The following is a 20,343-nucleotide window of genomic DNA, read 5'->3' on the forward strand; positions in this document are numbered from 1 at the left end:
GGTAATTTCACCTTCAGAGACACAGGCGCCATTCGCATCGACCCTGTGCCTGACAGTGAGGCAAGCAGGGTGCCCGTGCCACCGCCCCCGCGCGGAAGTAGGTGCTACCAACCTGGTCGACCATACTGTACCGTTCAGTGTGCTGCTCTCTACCTGAAAGCAAGCTTACTTCAACTGAGCTCAGAAAACGGAATTTAAACTGAAAATGGGAATGTTTTTTCTTTAAGAGTGCTTAACTGAAACTCGACCCAACTCAAATGATATGGGCTTCAAATTATCAAAAAAATGCTAACTTTTTATCAGGCCAAATGGATAAATTTTATTTTTGTCTCCCAGACTTTGGGCATGTTTGGGGGCATTTTTGTCTGTTTTTTATTGGTGATTAAACTAAACAAGATCACTACACCGTTTAGTGAACCCAATCTTGAATCTTAACAAAAGATAAAATAAACTTTAGTTTTTCTTTACTTATGTGATTTTCTGTTTTCTGAGAGAGAAATATTGTTTTGTTTCTTTAACGTTTCTGTGGCGTTGCTGTTGGTTCTGTCGCTCCTCGTTTTGTTTCTCAGTGTGTCCCCGAGCCCCTGCCCCTGTGAGTATCTATTCCATGCTGTTGCTTGTTGTTGTGATTTGAGAGCGCCGCTCACCCTCTCCACCTGCTATTGCTACCCCTCACCTCTGCTTGTTGGTGTAAAGAGACAGCACTCACAAACTTGTCCCACTCTCCCCAAAGAGCTCTCACCCACCAGTCCCTCCTCTGTGAACACTTAAAAAGGCAGGAGCGTACATGTCTCACCTGTCTGCCTCCCCATCCCTCCAGCCCCAGCCCAGGTCCACGGCCGCAGCCTGGGCCGCATACTGACAGGCCAGTGGGGTGAAGAAAACCACTGCCCTAAGCACTGAGCCCTTGTCCTGTCCTACAGGGGCTACTAGCTGGAGCATGTCAACAACAACAATGCTCCTCAACCCCAACCCGTCCAAACCTTCCCAGGCCTATCCTGCCGTCTCCCTCCTCAGCCCTGAACAGTGGTAATGTCCCCTCCTTGTCTCCCTCTCATCCTCAGCACCTCTCTCTCTGTTGGTCAGGTAACCCAGTGTCTGCTGTCGTCACCTGTAACCTCTTCGTCATCCCTGCTCTGAGGAAGATGCAGGGGATCCTGGACCCTCGGCCCACCATCATCAAAGCCAGGGTAGGTTAACAGCACTGGCTGTTATGGAGGGTTTCTGGACAGTAGGTCGTAAAATACAGGTTAAGACAGTGTAATAATTAAAGGTAGTAGCGTTAAAAAATAAACACATTTATTGGAACAGCGCTGTTGCTGATTCTAAACGATTAACATTGAAAACGTGACATTTTGTTACGTTACAGCCTTATTCTAAAATGGATACAATAATTTTTTTATTTCATCAATCTACACACAATACCCCGTAATGACAAAGCGAAAACAGGTTTTTAGAAATGTTTGCAAATGTATTAAAAATAAAAACTGAAATACCTTATTTACATAAGTATTCAGACCCTTTACTATGAGACTCGAAATTGAGCTCAGGTGCATCCTGTTTCCACTGATCATCCTTGAGATGTTTCTACAACTTGATTGGAGTCCACCTGTGGTAAATTCAATTGATTGGACATGATTTGGAAAGGCACACACCGGTCTATATAAGATCCCACAGTTGACAGTGCATGTCAGAGCAAACCCAAGAATACTTGAGGCTGTAAACGCTGCCAAAAGTGCTTCAACAAAGTACTGAGGAAAGGTTCTGAATACTTATGTAAATGTGATATTCTTTTTTTTGCAAACATTTCTAAAAACATGTTTTGCTTTGTCATTATGGGGTATTGTGTGTAGATTGACGAGGGGGGAAAAACTATTTAATCAATTTTAGAATAAGGCTGTAACGTAACAAAATGTGGAAAAAGTCAAGAGGTCTGAATACTTTCCACAATGCACTGTAAGTGAATAGAATGACAGTAAAACAGTTATCCTATGTGTTTGCTGAGTAGTTAGCTGAAATTCACTACAATTGTTTATTTTCCACTTTGATGGTAAACTTTCTGTACTGCTAACATTCACTTCCAGTCATTTTCACTCCGGTGCTAGTCCAATTAATGTATTTATTTTCTAACGCATCTGCATGGAATTATTACGTTGTCTTACGTTATTACGTTGTACTACCTAGTCTGGACATGGCTGAAATACAGGCACATAATGAAAAAGTGTGCCACCTTGCAGTCATGGTCCTTGGAGCCAGATATCCGGGTCCTTCGAGCTTGCTGCATAAGTTAGGGAGTTTGAGCGACAGCTGGAGAGGGTTTTACACACACAGCAAATACGTTGGGGTTTAAAGTTGAGTGATGTCGTCATTCTGCGCCCTGCTCTCTCCTGTGTGTGTGCAAACAGCTGTCCTGTGATGTAAAGTTGGACCCTCGTCCAGAGTACCACCGCTGCATCCTGACATGGCACCACCAGGAGCCTCTGCCATGGGCACAGAGCACAGGTATTATCACATAATAAGTAAATACACAATAGTTTGTCCGCATGTGTTTGCATGGAAAAATGGATAAGGGAAAATGCTTATCCGAAAGTTTATCCTTGTCATTTTATTGACTCTTTGTCTCCCCACCCTCCTCTCCCTCTCTCCCCCTCCCCCTCTATTCCTTTCAAACCACCCTTTCCTTTCTATCTCACTCTCTTTTTCTCACTCTCTTTCTCACCTTCTACAGGAAATCAGATGAGTAGTCGACTGATGAGCATGAGAAGTGCCAACGGGCTGCTGATGTTGCCTCCTAAAACAGAGCAATACGTGGAGCTGCATAAAGGAGAGGTTGTGGATGTGATGGTCATAGGACGACTATGATGATGTCATCTTACAGGGACAGATAGATAGACAGGAAGAGGAAGTGGTGCATGTCCACATATCATAACTATTCTGTAATATGTAACGGCACAGCTAGTTTTTATTGATTTGGATAATAAAGTTGATCAAGTATAATTAATCACGAACACAAAATAAATGAGTACATACATTGATCATGAAAATATTAATTTCAAAAGATCCTTGTATTTCAAAGACAAAATGTAATACCTTTTAAAAGTGGAGAAAAAATATATATAAAACATAAGAGATTTATTCTGTAATATATTATTATTATAAGTATCATGATTATTATGATAATTATTAATATTATATTATCATATTAAGCAACTCTTGTTTCTCTTTCATCCTTGCAATTGCTTTGTGTGTTCAACCCTAGACCTTATAGATAGATAGCAGTAGCATTTCAATAGGAAGCTGTAGGTGCTTAACAGGATTAAAAAAGAAAGCCTATTTTCTTATCTCACAAAAAGGTTAAAAAATACGTCTTTTTTTTTTTACAACGAAAACCCTTTTGAGATTGTCAGAAGTCCCCCTTGGTCTATGTTCCGATTCTCCACCCTTCTCCTAAAGTGTGCACTTGCACACTCCCAGTCATTTAAATGCATGGGTTTGGTGTAGGCATTGGCTGGAGGGAGTTTCCGCCATTGCTCAATCCATGCAAGAAAGTCTATAGGAAAAGAGTGGAGAATCAGGATGTAACCTTGGTGCTCTGGCTTGATAGGAGGAGTGCTTTCAGGGTCCTGAGGGTGCCTTTAGGTGACAGCTATCTTTACCTCCCTTTAGTATTCTTCTCTTCTATGCCACATTATATGGGCTTCATTATGCTTCATAATGGCTTCACACAGCTTTGCTTGTCGTTTATCTTGTGAGTCGTGTTTATGTGCGCAGTGCCAAAAGTGTCGGGCATCATGATGAGAACTGGGCCTGTATTTATAAAGTGGCTCTGAGTAGGAGTGTTGATCAAGGATCAGGGCCCGTATCCACAAAGCATCTCCGTGTAGGAGTCCTGATCTAGGATCTGTCCATATAATCTTATTCCTGATGATCTAAAATACAAAACGGATCCTAGATCAGAACTCCTACTCTGGGATTCTAAGCATTTCGCCTCACCTGCTTTAACATCTGCTAATCTGTGTACGCGACAAATGAACTTTGATTTGATTTTGATTTTAGATGCTTTGTGGATGCAGGCCCAGGTCACCCCGGTCTATATAATGTTATTATGATATATAAAACTAAACTGATCCTAGATCAGCACTCCTACTCCTTTATGAATACATGCCTTAAAGGTGGAGGAAGGCAGCGGCCCCGCTTCGTCAGTCTAACCTCACCTGGTACTAAAGTCCCACCCAGAGATATGTATATTCTGGCTCTGGTCCCACCCTGTCCCCTGCCCTTCTACTCTACCAACACCCCGCTCTCCCCCCACCCTCACCCCTTCAGGACTGCTCACCTCACACACTAGTACAGATAGGTGAGGGAACTGGGGTAGGGAGAGAACTTTATTTTATTTGTTTAATTTCAGAAGGAAGAAACAGCTTATTTAAAGTGCTGACTGCCTTTTTAACAACTATTAAAACAATGTACAGAAAAATAAATACATAAAAAAGAGTGATATTGTACAGATATTATGGTGACCAGCACTCCTAAAGAAATTAATGAAGCAATGAGGAGATATTGAACTCTGTACAATAACAAATTCTGTAACAATATTGATGAAACTGATGAAAAATTAAAAATCCTTGATCATTATGTAAAACAATTAGTTCAGTCTCTTATTTATAAACTGACATGTCCTCTTGGAAAAATCGCACTATTCTATGTTACGCTACATAAAAGTGTATGTGTTTCTACAGCATTGGTCCTTGATTTGATTGCCTTGATTTCAGCAAAAAGCGTTGCAGAAAAACACTGCTTTAAAAAAAATACAAACATTCACCCTCTTACTTTATAGATGTAAAGTCATCTATCATTGGACAAGAGATATCATGGTTTAACGTCCAGTGAGCAACATTGACCAATCACGAATATTGTTTCATGAATGTAACGTTACTTGTGGCGCTGTGGAGCAAATGGGAGACACTTGACGTCTCAACCCTTGAGTTGGAAATGACTTCTAATAATGCAAGGCTACGGCGGGAGAGAGGATCTCGACTGATATTGTGGCACTAAGTTAGCGAAGTTGAGTCTTTCATCACTCAGTTGATACAAAAACCAATGGAGGAACATTGGACACCTCAATGAAGGATATATTTTTGAAAGCGTTGCGGGAAAAAAGTGAGTTAGTTCTCTTTCATTTCAAATGTATTTTGGGGTGGCATTGTTTGCAACAGGTTACCAGGAAGCTAACATTAGCTAGCATGCTAGCATTATCTAGCGCGAGCTTTTAAAGTTTATGTTACCTGATAAACTAGCATAATATAGCATTTCACATCAGGTTAAACTAAAGCTGTTGATATTTCAACTATGTGGGTTAACAACAAATAGTGTATTTTCTTGTGTAAAATTATCACCGAAATGTCAATGTCGCTTTTCATCCGAACCCATGTCACAGCGGAAATTGTCGCAATGCCAGGCTAGTTGGCTTAGAGGCTAGCAGAGCGGACTAGTATCTAGCCCAACCCATAGAAATGGAATGATTCTAGCTATTTCTATGGCCCTACCTGTTGCGTGTGTGAAGTTTGGGTGCCTTCATTGATGTACTGTTTAAACAGGCATTTTGTTTACATCTTTTGAATAAGACAACGTTTTACATTTTGAGTTCTGCTACTAGCTCGCAAGGTGGAATTCTACCTATGAAAAGGGCTCGTGCGTCTCAAAATTCTGGTATTACAGCCTGGAGTCCGGACGCCAGGATTCTTGCCTTACAACCCTGCCCCTACTGTATTATGTCTCCGCGTTAGATTTAACCAGTTTGCCAGTTCAGTACAGATGCATGTCGATGACATGCTGTCGGTTTGTTTTTGACAGCAATGCAATACAGTCTGACCAGATAGTCATCAATCAACGTAGACTGCTGATGTTCATTTGGTCACCAGCTCTCAACTATCAGCACTGGCGTATGCTGTACCACAGAGGTTATGCCAGTATTGTGATCAATCATTTCATTCAATGTTTGTCTGATAAAAGGCTATATACAGGGGGCACCGGTACGGAGTCAGTGTGCAGTGGTATAGGCTAGTTGAGGTAATCTGTACTTGTATTTGGGGGCGAAGTGACTATGCATAAGTAACAAACAAACAGTGAGTAGCAGCAGTGTACAAGAAGGGGGGGTCAGTCAATGTAAATTGTACGGTGGCGATTTTTATGAGTTGTTCAATAGGGTCTCAATTCTCAAATTAGCCTGTGCTATCATTTCTGATGATAAGCTACAGAATGCATAATAGCCAAAAGTGTTCCCTTTATTTTGACATTAAGGTATCCAGCTACCTGTATCTCTGAAACTTCCCCTCCTTCATCAACAGCCGAGTGAGCCTCAACAAAATTGACTCCCAACTATTATGACTTCTGCTTTCTAATACACTTTCAGAATGAGTAAAAAATGAATAGCAAGAGGTTGGCCCTGAAGACACTTTACTCATAGTCTAGCCTATAGCTTTTGGGAATTTTGTAAACATAACGGTTGTAAATGTAAGTCTTACGATTTTCACAAATTCAGACCTTTAGGGACACTTGCAAAGTGGTCATTCTGGTCAACTATGCCCAGCAACAGCAAGTCGAAAATGGCGTTTGCTACTAGGCCTACTGCCAGGACTGGACTCCTTGGCTTATGGGCTACATTTGTAGATTAGACTAGCTGCTTGGATCTCTGACTCTGTATCGGTTTCAGTGATAGCCAGGGAGAGGGAAAATTAAAGTGCTAATGCTTCTCCCTGTCGAGTCATGTTACCTAGCTAGCAGCGCTGATCTGAGGAACTTCTGGAAGTGTGTGTGTCCAGTGTCAAGCCAGTCTCTCCTATGTAGCTGATGTAATGGCATCACCTCATGGGTACAGTAGATCTTCTGCGAACAAAGAGCTAGGCTGTATCATGTCTTTCTCTTGTCATTTATCCTACTTGTTTGTGTGAGGAAGCTCATAGCAGCCTACTTTCACATTTTATTTGTAACACACACACAGTAGCGAGGTGAGGACTGTTGAGCACGTCTGCAGTGATCAGGGCCTGCTCCGGGAGGGACTGGGCCCTGGACCCAGGCCAGGAACACACAGTAACTCAGTGTTCTCTCTGACCTGTTTGTGTCCCCCAGGAATTCTCAATCTGTCGCTCACTCACTGTGAGGGGAATCACTGTCCCCACTGGCCCCCGCCCCTGCTGTTCGCTCTTAATTTGGCCCCTGCGTGCTTTTACTGCTCTCTATTCAGAACAGACCTCGGTTCAAGATGGTGCTGAACACCCCTCAAGAATTGCATAGCACCCCCTACAAAGGTTTTATTAGTACATGTACACAATATATTACAAGCACTCCTACGCAATGACCAAGCGACCCCAGGTTTGATTCAGAATTACTTATTACTCCCACTTACTGGCTAGAATTTAGAAACGGCTCTGTCTGACCTTTTCAACCAGTGGGGCATTTGTTTGTCCATTCACAGTCATGGTTGACTAGCCAGAGACAGAAGCTGTGTTCGAATACTCATACTAACTATGCTATTTGTGACATAAATTGAGTTTTACTATAATGTAGAAACAATTTAAACTGAGCCATGTTGGTTTAAAAAGCTGACTCTTCCAAATGACACTTTTTTTATGGTCCGGCCACCTTTTTGCATCACCTGCAGTTGAAGGCATTAACTTTAATCAAATCGCATTTTAATGGAAAAAACATTCATTGCTACAGAATGGAGTAATTTTATGTCAAAATGCATATCAAATTAGATTTTGTTTTACTACAATGTAAAAACAATTTAAACTGAGCCATGTTGGTTTAAAAAGCTGACTCTTCTAAATGAAAAATTGATCACTTCCAAAAGAAAAAATGATCACTTGATCAACGGTCAACTATATCAGAGTTGATCAATTTTTCATTTGGAAGTGATACATTTTTCATTTGGAAGAGTCAGCTTTTTAAACCAACATGGCTCAGTTTAAATTGTTTTTACATTGTAGTAAAACAAAATCTCATTTGATATAGTTAGGATGGTGTACTACATTCGCCAAAATACGACGTATACAAGCAGTGGACACTATTTCCGTGCTTTTAGGGCCCATAATGCGATTCATCAGAAAATGGGCGTGGCTTCGACACGTTTTCAGATTTAAAGAAAATGGCGGAAAATATGCAGCCGAAGTCCGACGAGCATATGCAAATTCATTGTTTTAACTAATGACAAATGTTGAGCAGTGTAATGACTTTTCAAATCATTTACGTTGGCTGACAATTTGTAGCTATGCTATCCGAACCACATAGCATATAATTACAGCAGTAGGTACCGATATGTTAGCTAGCTACCTAATATAAGTTGGCTACTAAGGGTGTGTTCGTAAATTCAATCTTGAGTGCCCTCTGGGTGTTCGTAAAATGAGCGTTGTCAATTTGTCCGTTCTAAATTCGGAGCGCACACCGGACGCTCTGGAGGAGGAGTAGAGTTGAACTGAACGTTCTGACCTCAGTCAAGCACTCAAGCTAACTGGCTAACATTGGCAAGCTTGCTAGCTACTTCCATACACAAATGAGAGGACACAGAGCTGGTTAGGCTGTTTTCATGTTATCCAGAGCATTGTTGACTAACTACTACTGGCAACAATATAATTACGCTTTTTTTGCTGACGTTTACTGACATCGGTCATATTAAACGGGTGTTGAGTGTTCGTAAGTTCTGCAGTTATTCTGCACTCTGGCACACTCTGAGAGTGCTCTGAAATCGGATTAGATAGCCAGAGTGAATTTAGTAACACAACCTAATAATCAAGTCATGCTTCGCTAAGTGGTATAGTCGTTGTGTGTTCTTAATGGACATTGTTAATGAAGTCATGTGATATCTAGCTAGTAAATTGTTATGCGAGCAAGAAGTTGCATAGCAACAGCATCAACTTCCGGTAGACAGGCGAAGGGCTATTACGCTCAACTGAAAAGAGACTGTTCGTTTACAGTATACTAAAATGAACTAAAAGTATGTAATATATATATATATATACTCATTAAGTATGTAGTATACAGTATGTTAGTATTGGTATTTGAACACAGCTAGAGCGTAAGAATGTTTTGTTGTACCTGCCACAATGTTGCCCATATGGGAGTAAAAGAGTTCACATATAGAGTAAGTTTGCCCTGCTGTTTTAACCGAGCTACCATTTATCTACACTGCCAAGTTGAAGGCCATGTTCTACTTTTGAGCATATAGAATAGCTGAAAAGACTCCACTTTAATTTAGGAAGAGTTTGATAGCTGATAAGTGTACTTCTGCAAAATGTTAGACTGTAAATGCCATGATCTTATATGGACTAAAGGTTTTCATATTTCCCCTTTTATTTCTCTCCCCACCATCACACTTCCCTTTTCTCCGCCCCCTCTCTCTACCCCCCTCCTGGTACGAGGTGGTACGGTACATCACTCTCTTCCCTTTCCCTGGAATTTTCAATATTCCGTGTTGGAATGTGGAATGAGAGTTCTGGAGAAGATAACAATCCTGGACTGTTTCTTCTCCACAGTGATGGGCTGAGAGGATAGGGTACACTGGCCCATAGCTGAGGTGTTATGGGGACTTTACTTAACTTTCTTTGATTACATGGTATCAGAAAAGTTAATAGGCCTAGTTGGTTTTTCTGGCCTATATTTCTCTCCTTTTAATATGAGCCAAGAAGTGAGTATATAAGCACCATTTGGGAATGCAAATATATTTAGGGGAATGTTAGGCTCTGCCCAGTGTTGATATGGGGTCTTGGCTCAGGGCAGTTGGCTGGAGGAGGGGATGCTTAGACTTCCATTCTTTACTGTAGCCTCAGAAGGCTCATCTAAAGTGAGCCAGGAAGACAGACACCACCCTTTAGGAGACTGATTGGGTAATGGGCAGGCTTCAGCTGCTGTTGTGTGGTGCTGTACAGCAGTTTGTTCAGTCACTTAGTCACTGCTGTGCCACTCCCAGGACGATCTGCTTCATGCCCACAGTATAGCAGGGGTGTATTCATTACACCGATTTTGTTCAAAAAAGTTTACTCTAAATCAAAAACGTTTTGAAACGGGAGTTTGTTGGACAAATTCAGGTAGGTCCCTCCCTGTTTTGTTCTGTTTGAGCTGTTTGCTTCCGCTTGGTTCTTAACGTCTATGGGCTACGTGGGACGCTAGCGTCCCACCTGCGGGACACAGCCAGTGAAATATCAGGGCGTCAAATTCAAAACAACAAAATGTCATAATTCAAATTTCTCAAACATACAACTATTTTACACCATTTTAAAGATACACCTCTCCTTAACCTCTACGGGCTAGGCACTTTTAACACACTAACTTTCTCCTCAAAGCATTTTTAAGTGCAAAAGCTGGGACTGGACTTTGCTGAAGGCCCCCCCAAAAAAAACGAGGAAGAAACAAACTAGTAAAAAAAGTAAGCCACGTTTATAGTTGTTTATATGGTTAGAATTATAATTATGCATTTTGTTTAATTTTTTTTTCTCCTGTGTAATTTGGGGTTGAGAATTTTGGAAAAAATATGTGCCCGTTTTTAACTGCCTCCTACACCAACTCAGAAGCTAGAATATGCATATTATTGTTCAGGTTTGGATAGAAAACACCCTAACGTTTCTAAAACTGTTTGAATGGTGTCTGTGAGTATAACAGAACTCCTATGGCAGGCAAAAACCTGAGAAGGTTTCATGCAGGAAGTACCCTGTCTGACAAGGTGGTGTTGTTCTTGCTTCTGTTTATTTAAGAGTCAGGATCTTAGCTGTAACGTGACAATTCCTAGGGCTCCAATAGGCTCTCAGAACCCGGGAAAAACCTGAACGATGACGAGGCAGCCTCAGGCTGAAACACATTATCTCCTTTTCCAAGTGTCGCATCAGAGGACCATTGAATTAGGCGCGTGCGCGATTCGCCCCCGTGGAGTATTTTCATTCGGCTGTTTAGCTAATTGCAGATTCCCGGTCGGAATATTATCGCTTTTCTACGAGATAAATTGCATAAAAATAGATTTTAAACAGCGGTTGACATGCTTCGAAGTACGGTAATGGAATATTTAGAAATTGTCACGTTCTGCGCCATGCGCACGACTTGATTTAGCATTCTGATAGTGTCTAGAACGCACGAACAAAACGCCGCTGTTTGGATATAACGATGGATTATTTGGGACCAAACCTACATTTGTTATTGAAGTAGAAGTCCTGGGAGTGCGTTCTGACGAAGAACAGGAAAGGTAAGACCATTTTTCTTATAGGAAATATGATTTTGGTGAAGGCTAAACTGGGTTGGTGTCTAAATAGCTAGCCCGTGATGGCTGGGCTATGTACTTAGAATATTGCAAAATGTGCTTCATCCGAAAAGCTATTTTAAAATCGGACATATCGAGTGCATAGAGGAGTAACGTATCTATAATTCTTAAAATAATTGTTATGCTTTTTGTGAACGTTTATTGTGAGTAATTTAGCAAATTGTTAGTAAATTCCCCGGAAGTTTGCGGGGGGTATGCTTTTTCTGAACGTCACATGCTAATGTAAAAAGCTGTTTTTTGATATAAATATGAACTTGATTGAACAGCAATGCATGTATTGTATAACATAATGTCCTAGGTGTGTCATCTGATGAAGATCATAAAAGGTTAGTGCTGCATTTCGCTGTGGTTTGGGTTTTTGTGACATTATATGCTAGCTTGAAAAATGGGTGTCTGATTATTTCTGGCTGGGCACTCTCCTGACATAATCTAATGTTTTGCTTTCGTTGTAAAGCCTTTTTGAAATCGGACAGTGTGGTTAGATTAACGAGAGTCTTGTCTTTAAATAGCTGTAAAATAGTCATATGTTTGAGAAATTGAAGTAATAGTATTTCAAACGTTTCAAAAATCGCGCCACTGGATTCAACTGGCTGTTACGTAGGTGGGACGAATTCCTCCCGCCGGTCCCATAGAGGTTAATCCAACCACATTGTCCGATTTCAAAAAGGCTTAACCGCGAAAGCATAAAGTTAGATTATGTTACTACAGTGCCAACACAAGAAAAACCACACAGCCATTTTCCAAGCAGGAGAGGGGTCACAAAAACCAGAAATACAGCTAAAATGAAGCACTAACCTTTGACGATCTTCATCAGATGACACTCCTAGGACTCAATGTTACACAATACATGTATGTTTTTTCGATAAAGTTCATATTTATATATAAAAAAAAATTTTACATTGGCGCGTGATGTTATGAAAATATTTTGCCTCAAACTGCCGTTGAATCAGCACAACAATTGACAAAAATACTCATCATAAACATTGATAAAATATTACTGTTAAAAGAATTATAGATAAACATTTCCTTAATGCAACCGCTGTGACAGATTTCAAAAAAGCTTCACGGGGAAAGCACACTTTGCAATAATCTGAGTACGGCGCTCAGAAAAATACATCAGGCAATACAGATACCCGCCATTTTGGAGTCATCTAAAATCATAAATACCATTATAAATATTCACTTACCTTTGATCTTCATCAGAAGGCACTTCCAGGTATCCCAGGTCCACAATAAATGTTGTTTTGTTCGATAAAGTCCATAATTTATGTCCAAATACCTCCTTGTTGTTTGCGCGTTTAGTAAGCTACTCCAAATGTAGGAAGCGCGGTGCAAATTTCACGACAAATTCAAAAAAGTTATATTTACGTTCGTAGAAACGTCAAACGTTTTATAGCATCAATCTTTACGGCCTTTTTAACATAAAACGTATAAAAAATTTCCAACCGGACGATTCCAATGTCTTGAAAAACGTTATGGAACACAGCTACCTCATCACGTGAATTCACGCCAATGAACTCATGTCATTTTCTGAGTCACCAACTTCCCGGCCTTCTCGTTCGCTCTGTTCACTGCAAAAGCCTGAAACAAGGTTCTGAAGACTGTTGACATCTAGTGGAAGCCTTACGAAGTGCAAAATGAACCCTAAGTCACTGTGTGTTTGATAGGCAATGACTTGAAAAGACTACAAGCATCAGATTTCCCACTTCCTGGTTGGATTTTTCTCAGGTTTTTGCCTGCCATATGAGTTTTGTTATACTCACAGACATAATTCAAAAAGTTTTAGAAACTTCAGTGTTTTCTATCCAAATCTACTAATGATATGCAAATATTTGACTCTGGGCCCGAGTATTAGGCAGTTTACTCTGGGCACGCTTTTCATCCGAAATCGAAAATACTGCCCCCTATACCTTGTTAAACGGTTTCCTTTGCAAGACACAATGAATACACCCCAGGTTTGTCCTGTAGCCTAGATGTAGAGTCGACACCGACTTCAGGTAAGGGCCCTGTGTGGCTGTCCTCACCTCACACACCACCACGATGTCACCAAATCTGATGTAGCCTAGGGAAGAAGTGGTATGTTTAGCTAGAAGATGGTCGTCATATTGTGTTATTTGTTTAGGTGTGACGAGTGTCTTCTTCCTCAAGAATGTTTTAAGCTTTATGCAATACTAGCACTTATGTGAGTCGTACTGTCCTAAATGGTGATATGCGATTTAATGGTCAGAGGCTACCCACTATTTTAGCCTGTGTATGCGTACTGGTTAATGAGAGGGTGTGTGTTGTGTAAGGACTCACAGACCACTGTGAGTGCCAGTGGGCGAGATGACATCAGAGAGACAGACACTCTATACTCATGGCTCTTGTTGACTCAGTCAGTTGGGGCCTGTAGATTTGTTCCTCTCACTCTGCTTTGAACCAGAAAGTAGTCACACCCACAGCCTAGGGCACCCTTGGGCTGGCTCACTGCACCTGCTGCTAGCTTCCCCCTAAAAACAAAACACCTGCACAGTACGTGCACACGTGCACACACACACACACACACACACTGCCCTTCCACTCCTCCCTTACCCACAGGCAATGAACCTGTTCCAACTACCTTAACTGTCACATGCTAATCTATAAATCAGGTTTCCCCAACTGGCGGCCCGTGGGTGGTTTTATTTGGCCCCCAAGTTTTCTGAGAAAAACAAGTCTTTTTTAAATGTATTTTATTCATTGTTGGACATAAGACTGTAAAAACACCAGTGATTTTAATTTTGGAAATCTCTTCCCAAGTATTCCCACACATAATAGAGACACATGATCATATAGAAATGTAAACAAGGTTTGAAATTATCATGTTTTTGTCAAATATTATATTTGTTTGGGTTTCCTGCGGTCAAATTGCGGTCTACAAAGGATTTGTAATTATGTTCCGGCCCCCGACCATCCGCTCACGAGAAAATCGGCCCACAGTTGAATATATTTGATGATCCCTGTTTTAAATGCTGCTGCTTGCTCTTTGGGGTTAGGCCGGGTAGCAGTAAAACACTTAGTGATGTTTGCTGATGTATAAAGAGGTTTATAAAATACATTTGATTACATGTAATAAGCTGTTGAGGAAGGTCGTTTTTTTCTGTTTTCTGCAGCCTCTACCAGGCCCATTTATTTATACTGGAGTATGTAGCCTAACTTACGTTGGTTGGTTGGTTGGTTTAGTTAGCCTAGTGTCTGAGGTTGAGAAGACCAGGAGGTAGGGCTGGGCGATATATTGAATTCATTCGAGTGTAATGTTTTGCACGATATTCCAAAATTCTTGTATCGCAAAAATCACTTTTTGTTGTTGTTGTCTTTAGTGTTTAAGTCCGCTTGTTCTCGTTGTCTTTCTGTTCTCGTCTCCTTCACTCCTTCTGTGCTGTGCATTGCAGTACCATGTATGTTATCACTAGTAAGACTGTTATACTAGTCTGTGTATTTATAAATGTGCAATAAGCATGAAACACAGTTCTACAAGGAATTGGCAACTTGTTCTCATTCTGAGAAATAAGGTAGGCCACTTGATTTCTACATCTGAACCAAGTGGACAGGCTAGCATGCTGTTCAAACAGTTGGAGACAGACAGAAGTGTGTGTGTGTTCATAACAATTCAACCGTTTCCCGTCTCTTGTTAACTAGCAAATAGATCCAAGTTGGCTAAACTTGAAATATAAAGATTAGCTGCCTACTCATGAGCACATGGGCTTGTGCTTGAGAGATTGTTTATGAGACCGGTGTTAATTGTCTAATGTCTAGTTAGTCATTATTAGTGAATGTGCATTATGAATGGTTCTGATTTGAATTTGTAACAAGGGCATTTTAATTGAGTCTTAAAAGCCAGATCAGTGATTATTGCCAAAAAAGCAGGTTAAACTATTTTGATTAAATAATTACTTCATAAGTGGGACTAATGGTTGTGTAAGGCTACATGACCAAAAGTATGTGCATACCTTCTCTTCTAACATCTCATTCCAAAATCATGGGCATTAATATTGAGTTGGTCCCCCCTTTGCTGCTATAACAGCCTCCACTCTTCTGGTAAGGCTTTCCACAAGATGTTGGAACATTGCTGCGGGGACTTCCATTCAGCCACAAATATTAGTAAGGCCGTGCACTGATGGGCGATTAGGCCTGGCTCGCAGTCGGCGTTCCAATTAATCCCAAAGGTGTTCGATGGGGTTGAGGTCAAGGCTCTGTGCAGGACAGTCAAGTTCTTTCACACCGATCTTGACAAACCATTTCTGTATGGACTTTGCTTTGGGCACGGGGCATTGTCCTGCTGAAACAGGAAAGGGCCTTAGCCAAATGTTGCCACAAAGTTGTAAGCACAGAATCGTCTAGAATGTTGTTGTATGCTGTAACGTTAAGATTTCCCTTCACTGGAACTAAGGGGCCTGTCCTGAACCATGGAAAACAGCCCCAGCTCATTATTCCTGCTCCACCAAACTTTACATTTTGCACAATGCATTTCTCCTGGCATCCTCCAAACCCAGATTTGTCCATCGGACTGCCAGATTGTGAAACGTGATTCATCACTCAAGATAACACGTTTGACCGGGGCAACTCCAGCAGGGCAGAAAATTGATGAAGGTGGCATCCTATGATGGTGCCACATTGAAAGTCACTGAGCTCTTCAGTAATGCCATTCTACTGCCAATGTTTGTCTATGGAGATTGCATCGCTGTGTGCTTGATTTTATACACCTGTCAGCGAGTGTGGCTGAAATAGCCGAATCCACAAATTTTAAGTAATGTCCACATACTTTTGTGTATATATAGTAGGGATGCACGATATATCGGTGAACTTATTGGAATCGGATGTTATTAGCTTAAAATGCCAACATATTGGCCCGCTGTCTAGTTTAACGCCGACGTTAAAAACCGATGTCAAAGCTACGGTGCATACCTATATACAGTAGGTACATGACGTAACGTAACATTTTGCGCTACACGTGCAACACAGCATTCCTAACCTAGCCCACACAATGTCTGCTGTGTGGATCAAGCAGTCATTTGAAAGAGTAAGAACATTTCAGCGAGAACTCAAAGGTGAAATCCATGAAAGCGAAGTTAATGGAATTTATTGCCCTTGACAATCAACTGTTCTCAGTCGTGGGTGATGTTGGCTTTTCCTGACTGGTCAAGCGCCGGTACACACTACTAAGTGCGCTTTTTTTTCAGATGTTGCACTACCGGAGTTACACAGTAATAGTGTCACTGCTATTAGCTTCACGACATGCATACTATGGGACGCCATTTGGGTCTTTGTGTGTCAAAAAAGATACAGTAGCACTGTCAAAGCTGTACAAAAGTCTGCAAACAAGCAAACCCCAGACACGGACGATGTGTTTACAATACGTTGGTAATAAAGCTAAATTTGTTTGACTGCAACTTCTGGGGTAGCTAGCTTTAGCTTGGTACCTAGCTAGCACCAATACAACCAGCCTGAAAACAATGACCAGTAGAAATCAGTCATTTTCATTATTCTTAGCAATGATTTAGGAATCCTTGTGAGTAAGTATTAGCCAGGTTGCCACTTGTTGTTCGCCTATTGAAATTGAACTTCAGTTCATGAAAATAAATAGCTAGCCAGCTTCTTAACCCTGTTTCCCAAAACTAACGTTATAAGCAGCCAGCTAGCTTCATCTGGCTAGTGACGCTCGACCGGACCGGGTTAGGTGTTGTGAAGCTAGCACCAATCAGGATTAGGCACAATAGTGGACTTTGCGGTTAGCCTTCAAAATAAAAGTATAATTGCCATTGATGCAAATGAATACGAATAGTAGAATTATGCCATACTTTTATTTTGAAGACTAACTGCAAAGTCCACTATTGTGGCTAATCCTTATTGTGGCAAGCTTCACATAGATGGGTCAGACCATTAATCAAATAAGAACTGTCTTATAGATTAGGGTTATTTTGGATAACACCTAACTATGTAGTTAGAGGTCGGCCGATTATGACTTCAACGCCGATGCCGATTATTGGAGGACTAAAAAAAGCAGATGCCGATTTTTATATATATATATATATATATAAAAAATATATATGACAATTACAACAATACTGAATAAACATTTATTTTAACTTAATACATCAACAAAATCAATTTAGTCTGAAATAAATAATGAAACATGTTCAATTTGGTTTAAATAATGTAAATACAAAGTGTTGGAGAAGAAAGTAAATGTGCAATATGTGCCATGTAAGAAAGCTAACGTTTAAGTTCCTTGCTCAGAACATGAGAACATTTGAAAGCTGGTGGTTCCTTTTAACATGAGTCTTCAATATTCCCAGGTAAGAAGTTTTAGGTTGAAGTTATTATAGGACTATTTCTCTCTACCATTTGTATTTCATATACCTTTGACAATTGGATGTTCTTATAGGTACTATAGTATTGCCAGCCTAATCTCGGCAGTTGATAGGCTTGAAGTCATAAACAGCGCAATGCTTGAAGCACAGCGAAGAGCTGCTGGCAAATGCAGGAAAGTGCTGTTTGAATGAATGCTTACGAGAATGCTGCTGCCTACCACGTCTCAGTCAGACTGCTCTATCAGATCATAGACTTAATTATACTACAATAACACACAGAAATACGAGCCTTAGGTCATTAATATGGTCAAATCCAGAAACTAGCATTTCGAAAACAAAACGTTTATTCTTTCAGTGAAATACGGCACCGTTCCTTATTTTATCTAACAGGTGGCATCCATAAGTCTAAATATTGCTGTTACATTGCACAACCTTCAATGTTATGTCATAATTATGTACAATTCTGGCCAATTAATTACGGTCTTTGTTAGGAAGAAATGGTCTTCACACAGTTCGCAACAAACCAGGCGGCCCAAACTGCTGCATATACCCAGACTCTGCTTGCACAGAATGCAAGAGAAGTGACACAATTTCCCTTGTTAATAGCAATTTATGTTAGCAGGCAATATTAATTAAATAAGCAGGTTTAAAAATGAAAAATGGTGTATTAATTTGTAGAAAGGCGTTGATGTTTATGGTTAGATACACATTGGTGCAACGACAGTGCTTTTTTCGCGAATGCGCTTGTTAAATCACCCGTTTGGCGAAATTGGCTGTGATTCAATGAAAAATTAACAGGCAACCCCATTGATTATATGCAACGCAGAACAAGCTAGTTAACCTAGTAATACAATCAACCATGTGTAGTTAACTAGTGATTATGTTAAGATTGATTGTTTTTTATAAGATAAGTTAAATGCTAGCTAGCATCTTACCTTGGCTCCTTGCTGCACTCGCATAACAGTCAGCCTGCCACAGTCTCCTCGTGGAGAGCAATGTAATCGGCCATAATCGGTGTCCAAAAATACCGATTGTTATGAAAAGCTAGCTAGCTAACTATAGCTACTGAAACAAATTGTCATTTTGCTATGTTTTTGGGGAAGAACATTGTTTGCATCCATGAGCTAGCTAGCTTTTTTTTATGACCAACACTGTAGGTGAGCGAGACAACTTAACCAGTATCATAGCATACGTATCGATGAATTGTTGTGACATATGAAATATGAGTGATGGTGTAATCAATGTAATAACTACATAAAATTAATGAACGCGTTAAATTACTATGTGACGAGCAGTCATATTCAGGTCCTGATTGGTCAACAAGCTTATTTAACATGCAAATACCCAAACGGTGTTTGAGAATGAGACGACTGAACAAATGAAACGAAACGGCACAGCAAGTAATTGAAAGATAGGTTTTGATTGTTTTACTGGTAATGGGGACATATGTTAATGCCAACAAAATAACTTTTTGGTCTGTGTGTGTAACCTTTATTTAACTAGGCAAGTCAGTTAACCTCTAACATTAGATTATGTCAGCAGAGTACCCAGCCAGAAATAATCAGACACCCATTTTTCAAGCAAGCATATAATGTCACAAAAACCCAAACCACAGCTAAATGCAGCACTAACCTTTGATGATCTTCATCAGATGACAATCCTAGGACATTATGTTATACAATACATGCATGTTTTGGTCAATCAAGTTCATATTTATATCATATTTATATTTTACATTAGCATGTGACTAGCATTCCCACCAAACACTTCCGGTGAATTTACTAAATTACTCACGATAAACATTCACAAAAAACATAACAATTATTTTAAGAATTATAGATACAGAACTCCTTTATGCACTCGCTATGTCCGATTTTAAAATAGCTTTTCGGTGAAAGCACATTTTGCAATATTCTAAGTAGATAGCCCAGCCATCACAGGCTAGCTATTTTGACACCAACCAAGTGTGGTACTCACCAAACTCCGATTTACTATTAGAAAAGTTTGATTACCTTTCCTGTTCTTCATCAGAATGCACTCCCAGGACTTCTACTTCAATAACAAATGTTGGTTTGGTCCCAAATAATCCATTACCGTACTTCGAAGCATGTCAAACGCTGTTTATAATCAATTTTTATGACATTTTTCTCGTAAGATAGCGATAATATTCCGACCGGGAGACGTCTTTTTCGTTCAAAGACTGAAAATGTAAAATGGCCTCTTCACGTGCACGCGCGCACCCGTCTCATTGTTCTCAGATCGACCACTATCCAAATGCGCTACTGTTTTTCAGCCATGGACTGCAAAGTCATCATTCAACGTTGTGGCGCCTTCTGAGAGCCTATGGGAGCCTTAGAAAGTGTCACGTTACAGCAGAGATCCTCTGTTTTCGATAAAGAGAGTGTAGAAGGTTATAGAAGGATTTTTAAGCCTTGAGACATGGATTGTATATGTGTGCTATTGAGGGTGAATGGGCAAGACAAAAGATTTAAGTAACTTTAAACAGGGTAAGTAGGTGCCAGGCTCAACGTTTTGTGCGGAGGCGGTGCGTGGATAAAATCACTGGGCAAACCAAGCCAGATAATTGCGTTGTTTGCTCTATAACCTGTTAGTTCATGTGCCTTGCAACCATGACATCTAGGCCTAAGGCTGAGACAATAAGACAGTGGCAGAATAAATTCAGCCACACCTTTTTGTTTCATCACAAAACCG

General features: G+C 40.4%; 2 protein-coding genes across 18 annotated transcripts in view; both read left to right on the plus strand.

The window, feature by feature from the left end:
- The window catches only part of LOC115172299 (gephyrin), a 114,964-nt gene extending 110,322 nt beyond the window's left edge, over nt 1-4,642 (plus strand). For 13 of the 16 annotated variants that reach the window (XM_029729615.1, XM_029729620.1, XM_029729621.1 and 10 more), the window contains 3 exons: nt 1,087-1,190; nt 2,406-2,502; nt 2,729-4,642. In XM_029729615.1, the coding sequence (XP_029585475.1) occupies nt 1,087-1,190; nt 2,406-2,502; nt 2,729-2,862 (335 nt within the window). In that variant the 3' untranslated portion in view covers nt 2,863-4,642. Of the gene's footprint in view, nt 1; nt 287-1,086; nt 1,191-2,405; nt 2,503-2,728 lie in introns of those variants that run through there. The other 3 variants (XM_029729629.1, XM_029729631.1, XM_029729625.1) reach the window with 2 other exon arrangements.
- A 315-nt stretch (nt 4,643-4,957) lies between these two features.
- Nucleotides 4,958-20,343, plus strand: part of LOC115172301 (MAGUK p55 subfamily member 5-A) — a 49,065-nt gene continuing 33,679 nt past the window's right edge. For both annotated transcript variants that reach the window (XM_029729633.1, XM_029729634.1), the window contains exon 1: nt 4,958-5,160. The gene's annotated coding sequence lies outside the window, so the exon portion shown is untranslated. The remainder of the gene's footprint in view (nt 5,161-20,343) is intronic.

Source organism: Salmo trutta, chromosome 33, assembly GCF_901001165.1.
Source record: "Salmo trutta chromosome 33, fSalTru1.1, whole genome shotgun sequence".
NCBI lineage: Eukaryota > Metazoa > Chordata > Actinopteri > Salmoniformes > Salmonidae > Salmo > Salmo trutta.